We start from the raw sequence: 27,047 nt of genomic DNA, 5'->3' as shown, positions 1-27,047 counted from the left end.
TGTTCCCTTCTGAGTAAAGCTCTTAATCACTAGACAGTCTACTGTTCTGTCACTCAAACAAATATTCTCATGTGTTCATATACATATGCCTTGTATGCATACGTATCAGCATAAGTCAGTTCCTTATACTTGCCAGTCCTTGTGCTGAGGCTAAAGTCACCAAAAGCATGAATGTATCTTGGAGCTTCCTTTTTCCTCTGTTAATTTGTAGCAATGATCCTATGTGGACCAACAAAAGATCCCCCAAAATAGAAATTCTGTTTCTGAAACAGCTTATTGGGTAGTCCAGTAGATGATATTCTTGAATTTGAATGAGAGTGCACATACTTTGCTCTTCAAATTTTAACAATTCCTTTGATTTACATGAACTTAATAAATACATGAGGCTAGCAGTTAACCATGTGTGGGAAAATAGTGCTGATCTCATGAATATGTCTCTAGCCTCTAAGAAAAATGTCTTGGGGTGGTAGATGCAGACAGAGGGCATCTGTGGGCTGACCAGGATTTAGAACTTGGATTCTGGTTCTGTCCCTCCAAAAACACTTTTTCATTTTCCTATAGAACAGTCATCTTCAGTTTGTTTCCTTCAAAGAGTACTATAAAAAGTGAATTAAATAAATGAGATGCTCGGTAGATTTAAATCTCAAAAAAAGTTCATATTCTCCTGTTATTATAACTACCAGAAAATAGAGTCAGAGTGGGAGAACTTTAACAATTACCTAAAAAAATAAATATTTAAGTGTTTGTAACAATTTTGTGTTTTTCATAGAACCTGTAGTACCTTAAGTCTAATTTATCACAGGTCAAACAACTTTGACCATCACTTCAACAACCTTGCAACTCAATTTTCTCACTGGTAGAGGGAAGATAGAACTTACATTATGAAGCAGTAGTAATGCCCAAGAAGATGACACACAGTAATCTTTTGGTCATGTTCATTTCACAACATAATTAGTGTGAATATTTATTTCTACGTACATATAGCAGTGACTGGAATTAGAACGTTCTTACGATATCTTCAATAGGACACATGATAATAATAGGTTTTCTTAATTGCATTTTTCTATCCTCTATTTGTATCTACTGTATCCACATATGGACCAGCAGAATCATAAACCCCTAAGTAGGGGCTCATATTGTTTTTTTTGTTGTTGTTTGTTTGTTTGTTTGTTTTGTTTTTTGCCATACCCCATGCTTCAAATATCTAGCCAGGACTGATAAAATGAATATGACAAGAATATATGTTGAGTGGCCTGCTAATTAACAAATTCCTGCATCAGATGAAACTAAGAGATGTTAATTTGGGCAATTTTAAACCTCACAGACTATACCAGTCGAAAAACTCAGACATCTGAACTATAATTAGAGATGCATGTGTGTGTGTGTGTGTGTGTGTGTGTGTGTGTGTGTGTGTATACATATATACATATGTGTGTGTGTATTTATATATATTGGGTTTCTAGAAAACAGAATATTGGTCACTGCTTGAAAGGAAGGGGCATAACTTAGTCTCTCTCTAGTAAATTACTGAAACATGATTACTGGTGAGTAAGCTTTCTCAAGTACTATGAAGTTCTTTGATTGTAGAAATATGAAGGGCCTCTTAAGTTTCTATATAGGTGATTCAGCATGGTATGGAGTAGTAAAGAGGTTGATAATAGAATGTAGTAAGGAAATCTCCTTCTTGACTCTACTTAAAACCATAGGGAAGGATGAGGATGAAGCTACTTTGAAAAATGGGGACTATAGGAACCATCTGTACTTAACTGTTTCCTCAAATATGATGCTCTCCCTAGGCTTTAATGTATGGGTATAGAGAGGAATTTCTCAAGTCATCAGTATGAACAGACATAGAGATTCCTCTTCATGGCAAAAGCCTTACCAAAATTCAGTACCTGGTTTGAGCTGTGCCACCTTTGAGAGTGAATGAAATTGAAATCGTCCCTCACCCCAAACTCTTCTTTCTTCTGTTTACCTTTTTCTTCCTTCTTCCTCCACCCACCTTCATTCACAGTGCATGACAAAGAGGACAATGATTTAGATTATTGTGAGTGACAATAGTGAGAGAAAGAAGCACAGTTGAAGAGCACAGAAGGGAAGCAGAACCCAATTCTGAGTGGATAAACAAGAACACTCACTCTGAATATCAATAAAACATATGGCTACATTTATTGAATGCTATGCAAGTGTGAATTTTTAGTCTCTCAGTCCTTCCTATCCTGACTGGGAAGTACTTGCTATACCACTTTCTATATGAGGAAACTTGAAGAAGAGGGGGTTGAGGGAGTGATGGGAGGTATTGCTTGAGGCTACTCTGTTAACAAGGAGCAGAGCTGAGGCTCAAACAGACCAGTCTGACTACACACTACAGATGTTTTAACACTTAGCATGTTGCCAGTGGCTGTGTGCCAAGTCCTGACAAGTATGTTATCTCTTTAGTTTCGTCTACAACTGTCAGAGGAAGAAGGGTTATCTGCTCTCTACAGATGAGTACTAAAACCAGAGGAGGTTTTCCCCAGAAGTACTGAGTTCCTTCACTGATAAATGGTCCAGCTAGCTTGACGTTAGATTTGTTAGTCTGTTAAACCCTGAAAAACAACAACTTATTATTATTATTATTATTATTATTACTATTATTACTATTATTATTATTATTATTATTATTATTATTATTATTATTATTCTCCTTATTCTACTTCTTCCTCTTCCTACTCTTCCTCCTCCCCCTTTTCTTCTTCTCCTCTTCCTCCTCCTCCTTTTCTTCTCCTTTTCCTTCTTTCTTTCTTCTATTTCTGATGTGTGTGTGTGCACGTGTGTACACTCACACACATGTGCACACCTTATTAGATGTTCAATTACTGTGAAAAGACACTATGACCACAGCCACTCTTAACCTGGACCTCTGGGAGCTCTGAAGCTCTACCACCAACCAAACATCATAAACAGTCTGTACAGAGGCCCTGGCATAAATGAAGCAGAGGGCTGCTTTGTCCTGCTTCAGTGGGAGAGATGTGCCTAATCTTTTAGACTTGATGCTCCAGGATGAGAGGAAAGCCAGGAGCTATCCAGGGCACACTATCTTCTTAGAGTCAAAGGAGAGAATGGATGGAGGAAGGGACTTTGTAAGGAAAGACCAAAAGGGGGGCAGTGTTTGGGATGCAAAATAATTAACTAATTAATAAAAGGAAAAGATTTAATTGCTTAAATTTTCATAGATTTAGTCTTTTGTTATCATGGAAGGAAGCATGGTAACATGCAGGCTACTTGATGCTCATTCACAGGCATAGTGAAACACAATGGGCATATCTACAGCATTTAAAACATCAAAACCCACCACCAGGGATACACTTCTTTCAAGAAGGCCACACCTCCTACTCTCTGCCAAGTATCACCCCTGCCTAATGGCCAAACATTCAAATCTCTGTAGCTATGTAGATCATTCTTATTTAAACCAACACTGTGCATATGTGTTCATGCGTGTGTCTGTGTGTATGATATGTGCTATGTTTTATGTAGATATGTACAATCTTGTACAAGTGCACATTTGTGAGGGTGCCTGAAAAGGACATAATATGAGTCTTCCTTTCATTTTATGTATTCTGCTTTATATATTATATCAGGTTTCTTTCTAAATCTGAAATTTACAATTACAAATAGACTGTCTAAATGGTGAAATTTAGGAATTTTTTTTTCCAACTCAATCTACCCTCCTTTCCCTGTGCTGTGATTTAGAAGGACACTTCCATGCCAAGCTTTTTACATGCACCCAGGGAATTTAAACTCTGGTCTTCATAGTTATTAGACAAGCACTTTATCTCTGAACCATCACCTCAGTTCCAAACTTTGGCCTTTATTTATTTATTTTTTTTTATTTTGTACAGGCTGCTTTTAGGAAGCAAGAATTCAGAATGGAAGGTCAAGAGTAGAGAAAAATGCAAGTGTTTTTTGATGTTGTTCATCTTCTTTTTTTCTTTCTTTTTTGCATCCCAAGAGTATTTTGCTAGTCTGAATCTATCACATGGATTCATGTATTAAAACTTTTGGGTTATAGGTAGATGTACCATTCTTAAATTTCTTCACACCTGGATTGTTTGAAGTACTTCTCAAGTATGTGTTCATTCATCTCCTTTACCCCTCCAAAGATACCTGGGAAATGTATGAAGCATACAGGTTAAAAGGGTTGATCTCAGAAACACTTGAGGTGGAAGAAGCCAGTCTCAGAGAGCTTAAGTCATTAAGGTTGTACCACTTAGTGAAAGTGGTACGCCAGACCACGTAGTCAGGAGACACTCAGCACTGGTTCCTAGTATGGATAAGTGATTTGAGCAAGAAAGCAGTTGCAGGTGTCACTGTGCATGCCAGCCCCACTGTTTCCTGCAAGTCACACTTTCTATGCTATCTCCACTGCTCCCACCACCCTGCTTTTATCAGAACACATACACGACCAACATTAAGGAGACCTCACCTGAGCAAGAGTTGACCATGTGGCTGAGGTTACATTGGATGTTTTTGCTTCTCTGACACTGGGAGACCAAAATTCCCTTTAGTATCATCTCAGCTTTCTCTTAATGTCTACTGGTTTTGAGTCCTCCAGGTCATTTGGGGGCCTCCCCTAAATAAGCCTAGTGCAGGAACTATGGGTATACTTAACCCAAATCTGTCCATTTTAATTACTCTCCATTGAGCAGATAAAAGCTTTCCTTAGGATTGCTCTCTCAAGCATTCTTCCATGGTTTTGATACTGGCTATTAACTCTTGGAAAGCAAAGCTTCACAAAACCAAAAAGGGACCAGTGTCGACCTTTAGCTTTATTTTTTTTTCTTTAGCATCCTGAAAGACTGTATTGTTGACCTAAATTTTGCTTTTCATTTCTCTGTCAGTGTTCTGTCAGAACCCCATAGATCATGCGTATTGTAAAATGAAGGCCCTCAAGCTTGCCTCTTCTGCCCGTGACCTTACATTTCCCACAGTAGATCACTACACTGGAATATCTGAAGAATTACAATTGTAGAATTGTGAATCTAGAAAATTGGGTGGACCTTTAGGTCCATTTATTGTGATCTTTCCCATCAGGAGAGACAATTAAGTAGCTCAAAAATAATTGCTTATCCAGTGGTGCATAGCAAAAGCAGGATCAGGGGAGGCAGAAGAGCTTCTGGTGGCTGAGAGTGATGCCTATACAGGCAAGCATCCTGGGATCCATGTTGTCTTCAAAGTCAGTTAGATGGGAGTCATAATTGTGTCTTTCTAGACCTTAGCAGGGACCCTTGGGACACCACTTATGGTGTTCTGATTCAATTTTTATATCTGCTGAAGTATGTTAATAAAAAGAGTTTACAGGGTCATGTAGGTCCCACAGTATGTATGTTTAACATAAAGATTGTTACATAGAGATTTTTAACAACTATTATAATCATCATTTATTTGCAATGGCCACTTTTTATTACAAGGACAAACGCCCTAGGTAGACTTTTCTGTCTTCCTATCTGGATACTGTCCAAAGGAGAAAAAAAAATTAGCTGAGTATGCAGTTGCATCTTAAGCTAATTCTCCTCCCAAGGCACTGGCAACTCTAATACCTAAGATCATATTACACTGAGGATCCAGGGAACACTATAAAGAAAAAGAGACAGACCTGGGGTTCCCACCCAGCTATGGAATCTGGGCACTGGGATACCTAACTTCCATCGCTTCGTACTGCTTAGGTTTGCGGACTTTGGGAAGGGAAATTCACTGCTCTAGGGCTCAGCTTTTTATACCGGTGAATAAACAGCAGTCATTGTACAAGGCTAGTGTGAATATCAAAGAAGATTACCTAACATAAAAGCAGCTACCCACGTACCCAGTACATGCAATGTGGTTCAGGAAAACCAATTCTCACACAAACATACAGCTTGCCTTACAGGGGGAAAGATTTTTCTGTGTGTGGTGACTATATCACCCATCGTTGGCTCCTCCTAATAGACTATGCTCTGCTCAAAATAGAAATGGAAGAAATTGAGACATTATGTCATAGGAATAGAAGTATTTGTGAACTGAGCACAAGGCAGTGGGAGATGGACAGTAGTTGAGAGAAATCCCAGTGGGAGTGTTTGGAAAGTGTGCTGAATTGCTAGCACAACAATCTAGTCTGCTGGGGCTTACCTGGTGGAGGCTCAGAGTCTGTGTGACAGAAATAACATGCATCTCTTTTCTAACAATCCTTGAGACTATGAGTCCAAATCCCAAGTTGGCCACATTTATTTCCTCTCTCCAGCTTTTATTTGGCTGTCCTCTGTGTTTCTCCATGTGTTCTTTTCTCTGAACACATAAAGTGCTACGAACATCTCCTCTTATCCAGACACTAGTCATGGAATTTGATCTTATGGTGACATTACTGCTATATGATTACCACTTTAAAGACCTCAACCAAACAGTCATACTCTGAGCTTCTAGGTGATATATATACATATATATCAACATATACAACTTAAGCAGGTCAGAAACATTCAGTTTAAAACAAATAAATAGATGAGAGGCTATCAAATTATGACAGAAATCTGAAGAAAATGTAGACACTGGAAGCTAGGACAACCCTGGGTCTGTAGAGAGGTTGGCAAGTTAAGTCTTGAAACTGGAGGACAAGCTCAAGAAATCATACCAAACTCTAAGTTAGCAGATACCCATGCAGATGTTAAGTTCCAGTAGAACTAGATAAGTGTAACAGATTGTTAGTAGTAAAGAACTCCTTTCTGATTCTAGTTTTAGGTCTGAGCAAAAACATGTCACAAGGCTCAGCCTTCTGGCTGGCACTTCAGCTCATCCTGCTTGTGTAGCAGAGCTTGTAGAAGTGTTATTAGAGGAGGCCAGGCACTAAGACAACAAACAATAAAACACTTGGTGCTTGGCACTTGAAGCAGGAACATGATCATAAACCTGAGAATTCTGTAAGTTCAGATTTAGCACTCTTGCCTTGGACTTCCTGTTCTTGAGCCTCAGTTTCCTCTGAGGCCTGGGAAAGAATGACAGTGTGGGTACTGACAGCTTTATGGGGAAGGACAAGGAGACATTGCACAGCACTTGATATTCAGTCATTCCAAAGTAAGAGTAACATGTTTATGTGGAGAAAAGAGACATAGAGATGTATATCCCCTAAAGTATAATCTTTAATGTGATTCATAAAAACTGTCCAGCATCCCAGAGCATTCTACAAAGTCAAGGCTGTAGGGGACTATGTACGGGTCTCCTATCTTCAGGTTTTTTGGCTAGGTGGGAGTGAAAATGGAGAGGGAACAATGAAATGGGGCAGCAATGAGTTGGTGAAATGGTTCAACAGGTAAAGGCACTTGCTGCTCAAGGCTGACCCCTTTCCCAGAGTTTGATTCCTGAGACTAGATGAAAAGAGAGACTCAACCCCACAAATGGTCCTCTCACCTCCTTATGTGGACTACAACAAGTGAGCATATGCTATATAAAATAACATCGAAACAAAAGCCTGTCAAACATCTGGGAACATGTGAAAGCCTTCATACATAAAGTGTAGGTACATAAAGACCAGGGCATTGTAGAATGGCAGTAGGCTGGTACTCTGGTGGCCAGTACCCTAACAGAAAACCCAAGCATGCGTCCTCTACTGTTACTGTGACCCATTCTCTCTCCCTCTGGTTAATGGTTACAGTTGCTTCCATCACCTGGAAAAGGACCCTTGAAGTCACTTTCATTGCCTGGTTCTGTAGGCTTATATTATTTAGCAGGTGTATGGTAATTACATGCAGATTATATGCAGAATTGTGCTTGGCCTTTTGCCTCGTCATACAGGGATATGTCCTTTGAGACTATTCTCTAGTCCCCACACAGATGGCTAGCTTAAGACAGACTTTCACTATTTTTATTTTTAAAAAGCTATGTCTCTATCTCATTGACCAATTGTAAGAAAGGGCACAGCAGAGTTATAAGGGTCATCTTGGGTACTCTAGAGAATGACACCTTTGAGGCCTGCATGAAGTGGCATAGAAGAGGGCGAAAGTATGCATGAAAAGCTAAGACTGAGAATGACATAAGGCATCCAATTCAAACCAACACATACTTTTAAGCACTGTCTACACACAAAGGATCGTTCTAAGAGTGAACAAATAGGTTCTTAAATTTAGGAGAGAATCACTTCATTTCATCCCCTAACCCCCCCCACTGACACTTACAGCAAAGGAAAATGAGGCCCAGCATCATGGCCTGTCCCAGTCAAGGCTACTTGGCACACCAAACCAAATCTCCGATGTTGAGGCTTGGTTGTCAGCGGATATAGTACAGAACTGCGTCCAGTCCATGCTCCTGGAAAATGACACCAAAGAAGTTACTTTTCAGTAGAAACTGACTCCTGTCCCCACATCTGTAGCCCACCTACAGGAAACTCAATGGTTTTATTTCACCCACTTACAATTGAGGTGACTACTTCCATCTGAACTTCTGCAGCCCCTGCCTTAAGGATCTTTTTTTCTTTCATATCTTTCCTCCTGGAGCCACTGGAAACCACTCTTTGCCTGTGCCCTCTGCCTCTGGGGACAAGCTGCCTCTTCCTCTATATGTCTCTATGGCAGCATCAGGTTATCTGAACCAGAACTCCAGGAAGGTTCTGAACTGAGGAAACCCTACAGGTGTGTAAACACTTCACACTGAAAACAAAGCAGGTTTCTTTCCAAAAACAACAGGAAAAAAGGAAAGAGCAAAAGCCCCTGGCAAAAGAAAAAGGAGAGGAAAGAGATGAGTGGGGGTGTCATGTTTCCTATTAGAAAAACTCTTCATCATCAATAAAACAGGATGATGATGAGGATGATGATGATAGAGAAATTAAGTGGAAGAGGGGAAGACACTGGGCTGAGAGGTACTGAGGACTGCAGTGTGATGGCTTTAGCAGTCTCTGATCCCACTGACATGCTAAGTGGACACCAAGACCCTAGAGAATTCATTCCAAATGTGAAGACCACTCTATGCCCTTGGAGAGTCAGTGGGAAATAACCTGATATGTGGTCTCTTTATATTGTCTAGGGTGGGGGAAATATAGGATTTCTAAGTGGTTTTGGAGCCTTCACCCTGTACCTAAACCTATCAAGCAAGATGACTTCAAGGTAGCTCTTTTATGAAGGAGACCCCTTTGTATTTTGTTTCCATGTTTTTCCTACACTTTAGTTTTTAATTTACTCCCAGTCCCTTCAACATCTTGAAAGCCTGCTCTTATTTGAATAGCCTGCATGTCAAGGATAGTATATCCATTGCATCTCTTCCGTAGGACAACATATTTAAAGAGAGATACAGATGAGGAAATCATAATCCACAGAGATGAAGCGATTTTGTCCAAGACATATGGCCTGTAATTGCTGTTGTCATGAGTCAAAAGAGGTTAAGGTGGGCCCCAAATCCTCCCCCTTCCTTAACAGTAAAAACACATCGGTCTTCTGGTCTTCTTTGTTCTCCAGCAACTGAAGTATAAATTACTGCCTTCAATCTTGTTTGCCTTTAAACCTTCTTTCTTTTTTTCATAATGTTCTGAATTACATGTAGCTGCCTTATTTGTGGGACACATGCTGGGTGCTCACTCTGCAAGGGGCCAGACAGTTTTCAGACATCACCCAATATGTTCATTACCCTCAACAGTCATCCAGTCTAATAGAGAAGAGCAAACAGAATGGAGACATGCAACTCAAGAGTGAGAGGTCTGATGCTCCCTTCTGAAAGCAAAATGAATTCAGTAGAGTGAATAATCCATATTCGCAGAGCTATCAGGAAGTGTCCCTTGAAAGATGTGATTTGTGTATGAGTCATCGGGAAGCCTGGGATAAAAGAAAATCGGACATGGGTTGACTATGTGATACAGCACTTCATTTAAAGACCCAGAAGCATATATTGCACTGTCAATGTCACCCAGATGGTGGAAGTGGAGTGACTGTGGTGGAGACTGTCCATCATTGGAAAATGTTGTGAGTGGGAAGAAAGAAGTGGGTGAGCTTAGATCGTCTGCCAAAATTCTGGTCATGTCAGATGCTAACGTAGACATTTGTACAGATGCTAAGGTCCCAGTGCCCACAAAGGAGAGAAGACTGTGTGGGCCTCTTCTATTGATTTTTCTGGACACTCTCCATGTTCACTTGATGAGTATTAATGGCAGATGCACACTCGGAGTTACGGTGACCGCAATGATTCTCCCGTGAGAGTAGGGACTGTCCTTCCAAAATGAGCATCTTTTATTTCATTCTTGTCTCTGTCTCTTTCTCCTCTCTCCTGCCTTCAAACATCATCTGACACTTAAAATACAAACGTAATTAGAAAATACTCTTCGTCGTCCAGGAGCTTTGCCTCTGCCAAGGTACAATGAGTATATTCCAGAAAGACTGGGGAATGGGGGAATTGGTGAGTACAAAGATAGTTAGATGCATGGAGGATCTGTTGAGCTGCTTATTGGAGTTTCTACATGATCTCTAGACTAGTAAATCTGCGTTTAAATGTTCTGAAAGAACAACTAGATTTTGTGATAACTACCCTGAACTTTCCTTGGTAAATGATGAAACTCAAAGCTTTAATAGTATTAGTATTAGGCTGTTATATACCTTGCAAACATGGCAGTAGCAAGCTCATATACAACCAGCTGAACTCATACCCTTCTTTTCACTTCCTTTAGTTTCCATGCCAATCATTCCATAAGTGAGGTACCTAATATCACTGCCACAAATGTTATAAATGTTCAATAAGCTGATACATAAAATTCTTAGCATGATGCCTTGTCTGTTATACAGTATTGGTAGAGTTTATACTTTATGACAGTTAAAAGGGCATCTCTAAATGTGTGAACACACAGAGAGGGACACGCGCGCACACACACACACACACACACACACACACACACACACACACTATAAAGAAGGAAGTTTCAGATAAACAACTGATCCTTGGGAAATTTGCACGTGGCTCTGTATAAACTTAAAAATGTCATCTGTTCTCTATGTCTCAGTGTCTTCACTACTGATATAGCCAAGGGAGTAGAAGACAGTGGTCCTCCAAAATCTTCCCAGTTAGCTATTAAGTATCTTTCTTTCTTCCAGAACACACACAAGGGATAGACACAACTCATGTTAAAGGTGGAAACAAGGGCTTTCGAGCTTACTCTTTGCTGCTTACTCTTCAAGGGCAAAATTTCCCACAATTCCATGTTACAGACCATTATGATAATCGTCCAAGCGTCAGTCTTTCTAAATGAGCATTTTCCACCCCTTATTTTTTTACTGTTTTCCTATCACCTTTCATAGCATCCTTTACTTAAACTCCTAAACTGAAAGCCTACTTTTCCACCCAGGACTTTTGTAAAATCAAACATTTTCAGACTTCATTATCATTGTTATTTTTTTTCTATAGCTGAAACACCCATTCTTCTAACAGAAGGTTTCTTGCATGCTTTATAGTCAAAATAAAAAAAAAAAAAAAAAAAAAAAAAAAAAAAAAAAAAAAGGAAACCTCAGGTATTCATTTGCCACAAGGTGACAAATCTCTTTGCCTCTTTACCTCATCTACCACTTATCTTGCCCCAAGGGTGGTCCCAGAGGCTCAATTAGTAGGGTTTCAGAGAGTCTTTTGAAAACGGTTCTAGAGTATCTAGATATGAATTTTATCAGAGGAGATAACGTACCTGCATCTACTTCCACGTTTTATTTATTCATCTTTCTCTTTTGGGGTCACCTAGGGCTGTATGACAAATGTTCCTATACCTCGCGTGATCGAGGATGGGTCATGGGCATTCACACCGTCAGTGACCAAGGCAACAGAGATCCACGCTACTTTTTCTCCTTGAAGACAGACCGGGCCAAGAAAGTGACCACCATTGATGCCCATCGAAGCTATCTTCCAGGTCAGTGGGTGCACTTAGCTGCTACCTACGATGGGCGGTTGATGAAACTCTACATGAACGGTGCCCAGGTGGCGACCTCGGCGGAGCAAGTAGGTGGCATATTCAGCCCGCTGACCCAGAAGTGTAAAGTGCTCATGTTGGGGGGCAGTGCTGTGAATCACAACTTCCGGGGCCACATTGAACACTTCAGTCTATGGAAAGTAGCCAGAACCCAGCGAGAGATTCTATCCGACATGGAAACCCGTGGCCTCCACACCCCTCTACCTCAGCTCCTCCTCCAGGAGAAGTGGGATAATGTGAAGCGCACTTGGTCCCCCATGAAGGATGGCAACATCCCCCAAGTGGAACTCAGCAACGTCCATGGCTTCCTGTTGGACACTAATTTGGAGCCCCCTCTTTGTGGGCAGACACTGTGTGACAACACAGAAGTCATCTCCAGTTACAATCAGCTCCCAAGTTTCCGGCAGCCCAAGGTGGTGCGCTATCGTGTGGTCAACATCTATGATGACCACCATGAAAACCCGACAGTGAGCAGGCAGCAGATTGATTTTCAGCACCAACAGTTGGCCGAGGCCTTCCAGCACTACAACATCTCCTGGGAGCTGGAGGTGCTGGATGTAAACAGTTCCTCTCTGCGCCACCGCCTTATCCTAGCCAACTGTGACATCAGCAAGATTGGCGATGAAAAATGCGATCCTGAATGCAACCATACACTGACCGGCCATGATGGCGGGGACTGCCGGCAACTGCGCTACCCTGCATTTATGAAAAAACAGCAGAATGGTGTATGTGACATGGACTGCAACTACGAGAGGTTTAATTTTGACGGTGGAGAGTGCTGTGACCCAGACATCACGGACATCACTAAGACGTGCTTTGATCCTGACTCTCCACACAGGTAAGACATTCCCGGGCAGATGTCGAGTTGAGAGCTCACTGTGAAGTCCCTCTTTGGTAGATAAGATAACCCACGTTCCCTGGGGGTTGTGGTCTTTTCTTGTCTTTATAGCAGACTTGTGAGCAACACAAGTTTTTTTTTAAGTTTATCAAGGAAACCACATACATACACGCATGCATGCATACTGTACCTGGTAGTACTTGTTAAATCTGTCCCAACCAGTTCCGTAGTTTCTGGCCATAGGTTACTACTTAAAGCTAACTCAGGTGTAAGCAAATAGAACTACTTTAATTTTCGTTTTTTTTTTTTTTTTTTTTTTTGCTTATTGTTTTGTATTTATACATTTGTGGTTATGATGTTTACTTTGTAAATAAGACCAGAAGTACCTGATGATTCAAGTCTGTAATCTCAACTACTTAGGAGAGAGACACAGGAAGATTTTAATTTCAAGGATTTCCTAGGCTACAGAATGAGTTTGGGGCCAGCCTGAGGAAATCTGTGAGAGCTTATCTCAAAATAGAAGGGTAGGTTTATAGTTCAGCTGTGGAGCACTTGCCTAGCTAGTATAAAACTCTGGTTAGGTTCAGTCTTTAGCAACACACACACACACACACACACACACACACACACACACACATACACACATACACACATGCACACATACATATACACACACAGAGACACACACAGACACACACACATACACACATACACACACATACACACACACAAACATACACACACATGCACACACACATACATACAGACACATGCACAGAAACACACACACATACACACACATACACACACATGCATACACACATACACACACATACACATGCACACATACACACACATACACACACCACACATACACACACCACACATGCACACATACACACACACCTACACACACATGCACACACACATACACACACACACAAGTGGATGCACATGAAGATCAAACTGTAAGAGGGAAAACTCAATTACTTCATTACCTAATTTGCCACATGGGTTTGTGGCTTTTGTGTGGGACAAAATGAAGCATGAATCGTCCACTGTCAGGCCCAGTCCTGTGGATGCTGAGCTGGTAGACCTTGTGTCTGTCAGGGCCTTGGATGCGGATCCCAGTTCTACCATTTTCTCACTTTGTGTTGTCCTACGGGCTCTTTTTGGATCTGTCTGGTGGACATGAGAAAGTGATTACTTTTTAGGTTGCAGAGGTCAGAGAGCAGGCATACAAATCGCCATTTCTCCACATTGGTGGCCTGCACTTTAGTAAATCTCAATAGAAAGGCAGGGAAGGCCAGGGAGGACCAGGCAAAGCACTCACCTTAAGACTTGAGTGCGTCATGGAGAGTTCTTTAGGCCAGGTAGAAATTCACCAAGGTGTTCAAAAGCAGCCGTAAGAGGAAGCACAAACCAAGGATCTCCCTATATCTAACATCGATGATAAATATGCACTGTTCTTAATGTTCATGCTGAGAAACACAAGATAACTTTCTGTTACAAAAAGGTAGCCGTTGCAGTAAATATTAAAAGGATGGCTAAAAAGCTGAGCACACACTTTCGGTCCCCACACTACTAGGTGCTCCAGGCCACCTCTAAGAACTCTGGCATGGTTCATTCTACCACCGCTGCTGCTTCTGTCCCCGGTAAATATGACCGCCTCAGCATGTTCCTTTCCTGCACTGCCAGGTAAAAGCATACTCCACAATCCGGTAACTTATCAAACAGGTTATATATTAAAGTCTTAATCCACAAACCCTACAACAAGCTTATAACCAATGGGCAACGATATAAACTGCTTTTTTATATGAGATAAATAGACCTACAGAAACCTTTAGAAATAATAACAACCTCCTCAAGCTAGAGATGTGCCAAGAGAAACATACACATCTGCCTCTTTCTTCGTTCCTCTTGGACTTCTCTTCCCTCAGTCTCTGCCTACTGCCTCTAACTTTTTCACCACCCATCTCACTCTTGTCCAATCATGAATCACCTTATTATAAACCTACAGGTAGCTGTGTGAGATGACAGATCTGATTATTTTCACTATCATAACCTTTTCCCTGTGTTTCTATGCCATCAAGACATTTTTAATTCTTAAATATATACAACAATATTTACTTTTAACAACAACAATAATAATAATAATAATAATAATAATTATTATTATTATTATTATTATAAAAGAAGTTATTGGACAGATGGCCCCAAGAATAAGTGAAAGGAGGATGACAAGAGTTCAAAACACCAGCACCTATATAAATATAATGTATAGTCACACATACCCACAGTCTTTACTGTAGAGGTCAGAGCAGTCAAATTCTGGGAGCTCTCTAGCCAGCCACCTTAGTAAGATGGTAAACTTCAAGTTCAGGGGGACATGCTTTGTCAAAAACAAAGTGGAGGATGATGATATAAAATACTAGACAGTATAGTCTATTTTAAATTTACACACATACATACACAGAGAGACATGCTTGCACAAGTGTGTGTATGTGTGTGTGTGTGTGTGTATGTGTGTGTGTGTACAAAGAACAGGTATAATTTTGAAATCAATCAAATATTGGATTGGGGAAAAAATAAAGACACTTCTGGAACAGCAAATTTCCCTTGTATCATTTCTGAGAAGCAAGAAGGAAAGAGGTCTATTGCCAAAGACCTTAGAGTCTGCCCTAGCTGCTGACTAAATCCAGTAGTCCCACCATACAGCAGGTAAGCTGCATTTCACATGGGACTTTCAGTTTGCAGTCAGGGAAATGGTCAACACCCACCTTCCTCTTTTTCTCAGGTTCATGGGCAACTTTTCCACTCTGTCCAACACAGAGAACCCCTGGACTTGCTGATGGCTTCCACACATTTGCTGACATATGCAGGTTTTCTGCTGATACTTCTCTTTCTCTCTCAAAAGAGCAAGGGCTTCTCCTGCACAGGCAAATACCTATTTTCAGAGAAATGAGGATTCTGGAAGGAGAATGTCCTGCCTGGTAGCAACTTAAAGAGCAGACATGGCAGCTCAGCCTGCTGGCCACGGAGGGATCCTGGGCATAAACTTGTTACAGACTCATGCAGCAAACAAAGAAAAATGTGGTGTATGGCTAGCCTTTCCCAGGTCACTTCTGTTCACATTTGAGTCATGGAAGACATTGGAGACAAGATGAAAGCTCATATTCTCATTTGAGTGATGGAAAATAATGGGACTTTAGAGAATTCACTTCGCAGGATTCAGTAAAATCACTGGGCAAATGAAAAGTCCAGGATTTCTGTGATCAGTGTAGAGTGTTCTACTAAGCTTGGTTTACATAAAATACCTGTGTTAGAAGGCAGAGTCAGTAGGAAAATGGATGAGCATAGGTAAAGGTCATGCACATATCCATCCAACTAACTATCTTTGATTCATGTGATACATCCTTACTGAACACCTGCCAAGGGCTGAGAGACAGGTACCCCAAACTTGTTTTACTTAAAGAAATTCCAGATTCTGCAAGACGAAGGGATATAGATTCCAAAAGTTATCTTGCTAAAGTGTGGGAGACTTGAACTCAAACCTCGACTTACTGAATCTAAAGTCATTGGATGGGGCTATGTTTGAATCCAAGGAACAGTTAGGTAACGTTAAAGGATTAGGGGGCTGCCTGACTAGCTTCTACAATGATTTGGGAGAAGATGGATGGTTGTGGTTCGAGTCAGCTCTGAAGGCAACCAGCCTTTTCAGAGTCCCATGCTTGTGTGCAGGGATCATAGGGGCCCCAGGTTCCAGATAACTCCAAATCAGCAAGCAACACAAGCTGATTCCAAAGGCGGCCTCCTCTATTCTCATCACGAGACTGCATGTTCCAAATGTCTATGCACGGCCATGTGCCAGAAGTGTGACCACACAAGGCAGGGTCTGTTTATTTGCTGCCTGGGAAAACGGTGTGCCCAGGGTGAGCCCCATCAGGCCCTGTATCATCCTGACTAAGCTGGGAGTATTGGGTTCTGGCTGAATCAGCTCTCCTGCATGCAGAAAGAAACCTGTGGAAGGTTTCAGAGAAATACTCACTTTTTGACTTTGAACAAATGAGAGGGGGGAGGGAGGAGGGAGGAGAGGAGAGGAAGGAATAGAGAAAGGATAAAGGAATGAAAGGAGAGAGGCAACTGGAACGGAAGCCATGAAAACCAGGCTGTTATTGTTTAGCTGAATCTTAATAAAGTGCTAGATTTAAACAAACAAAATCAAATCCCCCCTCTCTCTCTGCTCTTGTCTGTATCTGTCTAGCTCTATTTCTCTTCATCATTTCTTTTCATATATCTATAATTATTGCTTTTATATATCTGGTTATTTAAACATTATTATAGTTGTTATTACTATCATTATTATTTGTGTGTGTGTATGTGTGTGTGTGTGTGAATACATGTAAACCATGTGTGTGTTTAACTATAGAAGCCATACAGTTATAAGCTATTTCCCATGAAGGCTCAAAACTGTATTCAGCTCATCTTTAAGAGCAAGTGTTCTTAACTGCTGAACCAGTTTTTCTCCACTCTATTTTTTAAGACCCCTATTATTTATTTGAGAATTTCACATATGCATAGAACATATTCACTACCCACTCATCCCTTTTTCTCCCAAATCCATACCCCACTTCATCCCAACATCCTCATCCTCCTCCTCCTCTTCTTCCTCCTCCTCTCCTCTTCTCTTACCCCCAATACATACTCACACATCATATACATATATATACATATACATATACACATACACATACACACACACACACACACACACACACACACACACATATATATATACATATATATATACATATATATGTATCCTAAACTGTGCAACAGTGCAGGTTGCAGTCTTTGCTGGCCATGTACTCCTGGATATCCTGCCCTTTATTGGAAAGTGGTTGACCTAACAAGGGCCATACCCTTAAAAAAAAAAAAAAAAAAAAAAAAAAACTTTGATTTCTCACCACCAAAATTCAATCAACTATTAATGTCTCCTCAGCTAGGAGTGAAGGCTCATGATCCCCCTTCCCAGGCAGGTAACCACAGCTGCTGTGAGTTCATGAGTACACTTGCAACCCTATGATGCTGAGAAGACAGTTTCAGTCTAGTCTTTCATGACCCCTCGGTGCTATAGTGTTATGCCAAAATGCTTTTAAAAGTCTGCACATGTATCTCCCTTTTTAAAATAAAGTTGTAAGAAAAATAAAAGATCCCGCCCTCCTTTTCTATGATGACACCTGAATCTTGGGGGGAGGGATGTGGTGTACACCTTTCATTTGCCACTAAGCCCTCCATAGACAAATTATTTGTACTTTGGCCAATTATGAGTTTCTTTGTTAAATCCCTTCCTATGTTCAAAGAAACTTCTCTGATGATGTTCTCGATCTAAACAAACCTAAGGGTAGAGAGTAGCAGATTTGGAGAACAGTTTGGCACTATGTCCTTTAGCAACACAGCAATAGGAAGGTCATCCCTATGGTCCATGAGCTCCTCACACATGAGCTCTTATCCAGGTTTATAGTATCAGTCTGGCCTTTGGTCCTATAGGATGGGTTAGCTGGTTGCTCACATAACATCCATAAGACTATTGTACTTCCATGGCTGTATCTTGCTTCATCGGCTGCAATAACACTTATTGAAATTAACTTTAAGCCACCACTCTTGCTCTATAACACAAGGGAAGATTAGTCTATATCCCATCTGATATTGGGATCTAGAATAGATAGAATCATTGTATGTAGGAGAAATAAAGCAGATACCTGGAAGAACTGCGATTTCCTCAAGCATCCAGGAACGACCATCCCCTAGAGATGTTTACTTCACTCAGGGTCCTGGAGTGAAACATGCTACATTCAAACAGAATGGTGAGAGTTGAAGGAGGGGTGATTTTGAAGTGACAACGACTTACAATGTTGTGTACAGTATTTTAAAAACGCTAGCAACCTCTGCTGTTCACTTAATGGTCATCAGAGACAAAGAGACATTTTCAAGTTTTCTTTAGTAGAGGAAAAATGAGTGGGCAGTTGTTATAACTACAAATTGTGGCTGCACTGAAAAGGTTTTCCGATTCTGGCTGTGACTTTTATCAAAGGAAAGAAGCCTCCTGACCAGAAGCAAGCTAGAGGAACCAATGTACTTATCTTTCCTGACTTACTCATGTAACCCATAGCGGCCACTTCCCTGAGGTACAGAGAAGTGAGGTTCAGAACAGCTAGCTGATAGCATCTCAATAAGCAGACAGGAGTGTCCAGGGCAGACAGAAAGCCAGACCATGCTGAAGGTAGACACAGAGAGAATCAGTGAGGAAGAAAAGGAAGGCAAGGTAATCAAAAGACCATCTGCTGATGGTTTCTATTCAAAGAGGGAACCAAAGAAGTTTCTCTCCTTTCTCACACAGAACTTTGTTATTCCATATCATAACCTTGCCTTTTTCCATTCCCACTTCTCATTCTCTCTCTGTCTCTCTGTCTCTGTCTCTCTCTCATTCCTCTTCTTACTTGCGTTCTTCACTTTCTCTAACAGTATAGATTTGAGACACATTGCATCCTTGCCAATTCAATTGTTGCCCCTGTGACATCATCACCTCCTTGGTAAAACTGTCAGCAATTGCTGTACTGCGTTCACTACTACAAGGGAATACCCCTACTCCAAAGTACCAAGGTGGGGGTCAGGGATTCCTCATAAGTGCAAGCATGGATAGCTTTTCTATGTGACGAGTCAGGTAGAAATAAACATAACATGTGAACATCAGTCATTCTTTCCAGGGCAGCGATAAACCAGGTAGGCAGTTGACGTTTTGCATTTCAGTTGTCTGCTTGGGAGACAAAATTCTCAATTCCCTCCTTTAGAGCCTGCCACCTCCTCAACACCTTCCTACAATATCATCAGGTGAATTATAGCAGCAGCCATGGATATCTATTTACATAAACTGAATGTGGCAAAGCTACTGTTCTGCCACTCATGGCTCCTAGGGAAATATTTCTTTGCCTTCACGTGTGGGTGGTTTGCATCTGGAGTATGTAAACATGTGTATATATCTGGTGTTAGTACGGGTGGTGGTGGTTGTAGTGGTGTGTGTGTGTGTGTGTGTGTGTGTGTGTTTCTGTGTGTTGTATGTATATGTATTTTGATGTGTGTAGTGCATGTGTATGTGTTGTGTATGTGTGGTGGTAGTGTGTGTGTATGTGTGTATGGTTTTGGGTGGAAAGGGGGTCGGTGTGTTTAGGTTTCTTTTATATTGAGTATAAGAGTTCATGTGTGTGAAGATACTTATGTAGAGTGCAGAGGACAGCCTCAGGTGTCGTTTCTCAGGTGCCTTCTACTTTTGAACCTGAGACAGTCTCATACTTGTCTGGAACTCACCAAGTAGTGTGGACCAACTGGTTAGTGACATGCAGGAATTTACCCATCTCTTTCTCCTCATCGCAGAGATTACAAGGATTACCATGACCAGATTTTTAAACACACTTTATGTGTATTTGGTCTTGTCCTTCTGTTTTCAAAATCAATATTACTGTGTAGACTCTCTCCTCTTCCCTTTATTTGCTTTCTCATTATTATTGTTATTACTGAATGAACCAGTAATCTCCTGGAATAAGAACCTGGGTCTCCTGGATCTTTGTTAGTTTTTAAAGTCAAGTCAACATGGCTGGAAATCTCACAAGAGTACATCTTGATGTCAACTCTTTGAGATCTTGCTGAGTCCCTTTGGAGACCCATTAAATGATTTGACTTATATTTTTGTTTCTTGCACTTCTGACTCTATACATGCACTGAACCTGAAAGAGTTGTTAGGGTGCTGAGCACAAAGAGTTCAGGCTGTAGTGGAGAGGAGGCATAGCCCAGAAACAAAGGCCTGAGCTGGAACTAAAAACTTCCAGGAGCTCATTTCATATCACATGCTGTTTCAGTCCCTTAAAAAAGTCCTGCTACCAATTGCTCCAATGTCTTAGAAGCTCATAGTTCAGGTCTCGAAAGGTTATATCGAGCATACATATTCCCTCACCTATCACCTATATCTTGTTAAGTTGTCTTTAATAGCCAGAGCCCAGTGACAAATACTTCAAAATTTCAAGACAGAATCTCTTGTTTTTCCAGGAGTCTGTATTCTGCACTTTAATGCCCTGTTATTACAATCATGCCAGAGATGACAAGGAGGCAAAGAACTCATTTTCAATTGAAGTATCAAGACCATAAGTTCCCATGATATCTGAGAAAAGAAGGAACCACTGTGGTTTTTGAGAAGTTAGGGAAATCTTGATGTGGTAGGGACAAACATGGTCATAGCATGATCAGGCTTGACAATGACAGAAAAGGTATGATGGAGAAAAGAGACAGGTTATGCCATAGGGCACCTAAGGCTGAGATGGGAAGGAAGAGGCAGAGAGCAAGAAAGGGCGAGTTGGGACTCCATGCATGTAGATGCTTCAATTTGTTTCTCAACTGAACATCTCAAAGAAGCAGCATGATTAGGAAGAAATAAAAAATCAGAGGAAATACACTATGTCCTTGGCTGGGCAGTTTCTTAACTATGCAGTCTTGGGTCAGTCTCTTAAACTCTGAGTCTCCATTTTCACATCTACTGAAAGAAATAATATTTGATGGCACACATCATATATTATTTTATGTGGCCATGAGGCTCATATAAAAGTAATATAACGGGGAGTCCTGGGAAGAGTTAACAAGTTTGCAGATGAAAAAGAGCATTGTTACATTGGTTTTTATTTTTCGGTTAACTTCGTTCATTCTTTTCCAGGAACCCTGCAAGAGAAAGTACTTGGAATCTTATAATCAGAATATCAGGGTTTATTTAACGTGACTAATATTCATTACAGCAATAACAGGAGTCAGGACTGGTGTAGTGGAAAAAATATGCATTCTGGAGACTGATCAGGGTTTGACTCTTGGCTCCACTCTGTCCTGGCTGTCTGACCTTGGCTCCTTGTTCAGAGTTGGTTTCTTGTCCACTAAAATTCGGTGATAACAGCTACCCTGTGACCTGTCATAAAATAGAAATAGAGTCACTAGTGTGAAACACTTGGTTTTGAGTCTGGCACATAGTAGGTATGGTAGGTGTTCTCCCTGTTTCTTCTACGCACGCACAGACAAGCTTCCTGCCTGTCAGCAGTTATTTCAAAGACTGCATTCCGAAAGGCTCTTAACAAAGACTGGAGCGAACTGCCGTGAACAAACTGAGAGCATTTAGCCAGATTACTTTCATTCTTAAAATACTTTCTTTTAAGGACTGGCCACAGAACTGATGCTGTTATGTAAAGATCACATCACTTATATCAAACGGATCCAGTTTGCACACTAGTTTATTTGACAATTACCCCAAATGTCTAGCTGTATTAGAAGACATATTGCCTCACAAACTACTCCATGCAGAGCTGGCAATGGTTATGAAGAGGCACATGCCAGTTTGGTGGATGTTACTTGATGTTTTTACCATGATTGCTTTAATGTTGAAACACAGTAAACCTGAGCAGGCACATTGGCATGCCTGGTCTAATTTTCTCTAACGTAATCTTGAGTTTTCTTGAAGCTGAGTAAAGTTCAACTACAGTCGGAGTTTCCACTTGAGAATACTGTGCCATTTTAGTCATTGAAAGGATACAGGGGAAACTGGAATGAACCAAGACTATCCAGGGCTCTGAAACATTAAGAGAGCAGAAAGCTCAAAGCAGTGAGCTGGATGAATTAGCAAGTTGAGAAACCAAGCACATTTAGAGTATCCTTTCACTAACCCATCCAATACCATTGTAACCCGGAATAGCTGCCTCCTATGAGAAAACAGGATAGAAGGAACAGTCTGCTTCACTATTTATATTTGATGAAGTGCAACCATAGCATACGATTCACCTTTTGGGGTAGCACCTGGCATGACATGAGCTCTACAAAAAAAACAATGAGTTTCCAGCTGTTGTTTGGGGATTTCCCTTCCCAGCGAAATCTTCTGATGTCTTCCCTCCATATCCTAAGCTCACCTGCTTCTGGATTCTGGAACCTCTCACTGGAATTCCGTGGCTAAAATAAGAGTCAGAGATGTTTGAATACATCACTGCTACCATTTGACTTTTAGCAGCTATGAGTTGCAAATAAATAGATAGATGATAGATAGATAGATAGATGGATGGATAGATAGATAGATGATAGATAGATAGATAGATAGATACATACATACATACATACATAGATACATAGATAGATTTTTATCTTTAAATTCTAAGAGACTGTTCCATACTAAATACTATATATGAATGTATTCTTCTGGGGAGAGACGCAGCATAGCATGCCACACTAAAATTGTACTGTTGCAGCAAAGGGGAAAAGGCATGTCTAGGGCTCAGTTTGAGACACACTGAGTATTTGTGATGTCAAAGAACTGAAGGCCAGAAAGATGCCCATCACGATGTTAGTACCAAACCCTAAATGTTGCCGCCTGATCACCGGCAGCCCAGCACAGGGAAGCTTCCAGAATGACAGGATCTGAGAGGCTCTGTCTCTTACCCCTTTCATAGTTTCAATGTGCATTCCCATCTCCAGTTCCCTGGACAGACGGGAATGCTGGGTTCCCTTTCGAAGGCCTCACTAGGAGACGGTTGGGGATTTTCCATCCTAACTTTGGCAAACTCAGCACTCTTCTTTTCCTTTCTCAATCCACTGGTGACACTGACAGCCCATGACAGCCTCAGCACTTGGTCAAATTCCCTTCCAGTTTGGAAACACAGCCAATGAGCCAGCGAGGGAGGGTTGGACCTACCAACTCCAGTGGATTTCCTTTCAGTGTGGGGAGGGGCACACTTTCCTAATGTAATTGCAGCTCAGCATCATCCTGCAAATCATCACTGGGCATCTCCTACCACCTTGGAGGGAACCTCCACACCTCCTCTCTCACTCTGTAAACACCGAATTAGTGAATAGCATATAAACACAGAGACCTTTTTCTCCTAGATTTGTTTGCATAAGTAGCACAAGTTTGCATGTCCCTGCTGAGAAAAAACTTCTGTTTGTTTTTTCTTTTTCTCTTTCTTTCTTTCATCCTCTGCTTTTCGGTCCTTCTATTTTCTGTGCTTTAGGTTGTATTGGTGGTCTGGTGGTAAAACAGCATGAAGAACACTGTCTCCATTTACAATTCCTAATCCCAGCCTTTTGTGAGTTCAGACAGTCAACCACAGCCCTTAGCCTTGAGCTTGACTTCTGACTAGTGAACATTTTTTTTATGGCCGTAGAGGGGAATGGTGACTGCAACACCACAGAAACATGAAGTGTCTCCGTGTCCTACACACGGTGGAGTAGATGCACAAGGGTTCCTGGTAGAAAAGCACAATTTTCCTGGGGTTTGGCCATACACAAAGAAGGAAACTGGATTCTTCCAGTTACACAGTGGCCAGCATGACGGCCAACACTTCTTCACTCTCATTTAAAATTATTTGTGCATAAAATGCGAAACTTCAAGGTCTATTCTTTGGTAGACCAAGACATTGTCAGATCAGGTTTTGCAGTTCTGGTTTCTATGCACTAAGGCTGATTAGGTGAAGATAGATATACTGATAAAAATGAAAGATCTGATGCTGTTAAAAGACATAGGTGAAGTTGCATGTGGACACTGACCTAACTAGAGAAATAAGAGACAGTTCCTCCTTTCCAAGAGTTTCTCAACTTCTAAGTCTAATTAGGTACAATGTGTTCAGCACACCAGGGAAGGACGCTATGCTAGATGACAAGTTGAAAACACTGCTAATATCCCTTGAAGCTCAGCGGTGACACCTGGAAACTATGCATGTCTTCTACTTCATTTTTCCTCAACCTCTAAGTGTAGCATCCTTTTTACAAAAGTCAACCTGAATTTAATGGTATGCTCAAAGAGCTTGACATACAGTGCCATTTTTCCACTATCCTTTCTCCAAACTTGAACTGTGGGGTCACGTGTCCCTGCGAAAAGCCATCTCTGCTTTAGACAAAATATGGAAAAGTTATTAGGTTTGTTAAAGGTCACCAACAACACCTACTGTTGTGATTGTATTATTCTTCATTTCAAATATATTTGTTATTTGCCTAAGATTATGTGACTCATATGGAACCATGGTCCAGACTAAATTCCAGATGCTGTCTTATTGACAACTACTGGTGATGATGTAATTCTTGACTTATCCTTCCTAAACTCAGTTTTATTTAGTTGGCTTTACCATCTGTTATAGGGCACACATGGCTAAACCTAGAGCCATAGCACACAGGATCTGAACAAAGTTTTATACCTAAGACATGGCAACTACAACTCATAAAACATATTTTGTCTTTCATTCTATTTCAATAAGACAAGCTGCAAGTCCTTTGTAGAGCTAGGCATATTTCTTTCAATCCAGTCAACTATACTGTTTATCAGATGTGGTTTGAGTTCTACAGGAAGGAAGTTAGATGGTGAGAAAAGAAAGCTGTGGCTCCTATATCTCCATAGTTTTGTTGTGAAAGCAATAGTTTGACACAAATTTTCATAATTCTGTAATAGTATTTTTTAAATATAAGATAATGCTTCAAGGTATTATGTTTTCTTATGCTCCGAGGATACTTTAAATTTCATGGGCTTCTCTGAAAATTAATGAACCCTGAGCTCCTGGTACTATGAAAGAAATATTGCCTAACTATAAGTAAAGAACAGGAAAAGAGGGGTCCACTTCTGTATGTGTAAATGCATGTAGTTACTGTATGCATTGTTGAGTTATTACTGTACAATATTAAACAGTACATAAAGCCAGCTATGAACATACCATGTGAATAGATTTACAAGTAAGTATCTATATAAATAAATGATATTATAAAGAAGACCTGTGTTCTGAGAAGGGACAGGATGGCTAATAGACATGTTGTAGTCTTGAGGCATTTGTCCTGAGGCATAATTTATCTAATAATCAAATATGTGTAGCTGAGTTTCAGAAGAACCAGGTGTTTTGCACTCATATTCTACCCACGTTATTTCTAAGGCTGATTGTCAACAGTGAAAAGAGAAAAATGCAGCTTCCTAGTTCAGAATGAAATGTATCCATTCAAAGAATAGAGTCTTTTATTCTGTGAAAATTCTCACTCAGATGGTACCTTTCATGATATGAGAGACATTATAGTCAATGGCATGTCTTTCACCCTTTTAGAATGCCTTCTTGACCTTATAAAGATTATAAAGCTCTACTTAGGTTTATTTCTGTTTTTACAAATAATACAAACTCCTGATCAGCCTGCCAGTGCCAACGTTTTTATCACCCTTATACTGTCTCTCTTCATTAGACTCAGTATAACACCTCCTCTAATCCAAATATTCACTGGCTTCCCATTGAGTCTATCCTGAACTGTGAAAGGACTTAAGAGAAGAAGAGTCACCTCACCTGGTCACAGCATCTTCAAGTGTACATAGGACAGAGTCCTAATTGGACTATACAAATCTTGTAAAACTTTAAAAGAATAGGCTTTTGAAAGTACATCAGGGTTAATGCATAGAAAATTCACTAAACATATTCATTGTCTCACTATGCTGTTCCTGTTGCTGTTACTATCATAAATCCTCTGGAATTTTATAGTGTAAGTCTTCTTTCCTTCCATATTTTTATGACCAGTTTCTAGTCATAGCATATGGTCGAGTCTCAATAAATGCTGGTAGATGAAAGTTGGGATGGATGAATGAATGAATGGTGCATAGAGAAGGAAATCGGGACATTCAGAATATGAAGACACACAGCAAGAAATGGAGGGAGGAAACAGAGGAGTACACCCAAGAATGTCTTCTTCAACAAATGAGTGAAAGAATAATCAGTTTTTCAATTACCTTTCTTGCTGTTATAATTTTCTTGCCTAGGGATCAAACTTCCATATAAAAGCTATTATTTTAAAAAGCAAATATAAGATTCCAAGAATGTAATATACAATCCAAGAAGTGTGTGTGTGTGTGTGTGTTTGTGTGTCTTTTGATAAAGTAAAGATGCAAACTTAGTCATTTAAAATGATGAAACTAAGCAGGAAAATAAATTCCAGATCATTAGGGCCCTTGGGATAAAACACACAATTCAGATTTTAGAACTGGTCACAGCTTGGGGAAAGTTTGTTATTTGGAACAAGAATATGGACACAATAAACATTCTGAGGTTTATCTTGCTTTGATGGCTTGCCTTCTGTAGCTTTGATCTTTATATTTGATAATCATTTTCAAATGGTCTGGTGTGTTTTGAAAGTGAAGTAGTGGTTCATGAATCCGTGGGGTTCTTTGGAAATGGCAAGTTGCAATTGAAATTT

General features: G+C 40.5%; 1 protein-coding gene across 1 annotated transcript in view; it reads left to right on the top strand.

The window, feature by feature from the left end:
* Positions 1 to 27,047, top strand: part of PAPPA (pappalysin 1) — a gene marked incomplete at both ends in the record, with an annotated part of 218,323 nt that overhangs the window by 21,742 nt on the left and 169,534 nt on the right. Inside the window, one exon of the mRNA XM_080940261.1 lies at positions 11,705 to 12,767. Within this exon, the coding sequence (XP_080796387.1) occupies positions 11,705 to 12,767 (1,063 nt within the window). The remainder of the gene's footprint in view (positions 1 to 11,704; positions 12,768 to 27,047) is intronic.

This window comes from Micromys minutus, assembly GCF_963924665.1.
Source record: "Micromys minutus genome assembly, chromosome: 28".
In the NCBI taxonomy this organism is placed as follows: Eukaryota; Metazoa; Chordata; class Mammalia; order Rodentia; family Muridae; genus Micromys; species Micromys minutus.
The sequence above is the reverse complement of the archived record's forward strand: the minus strand, read 5'-3'. Positions and strand labels throughout refer to the sequence as shown.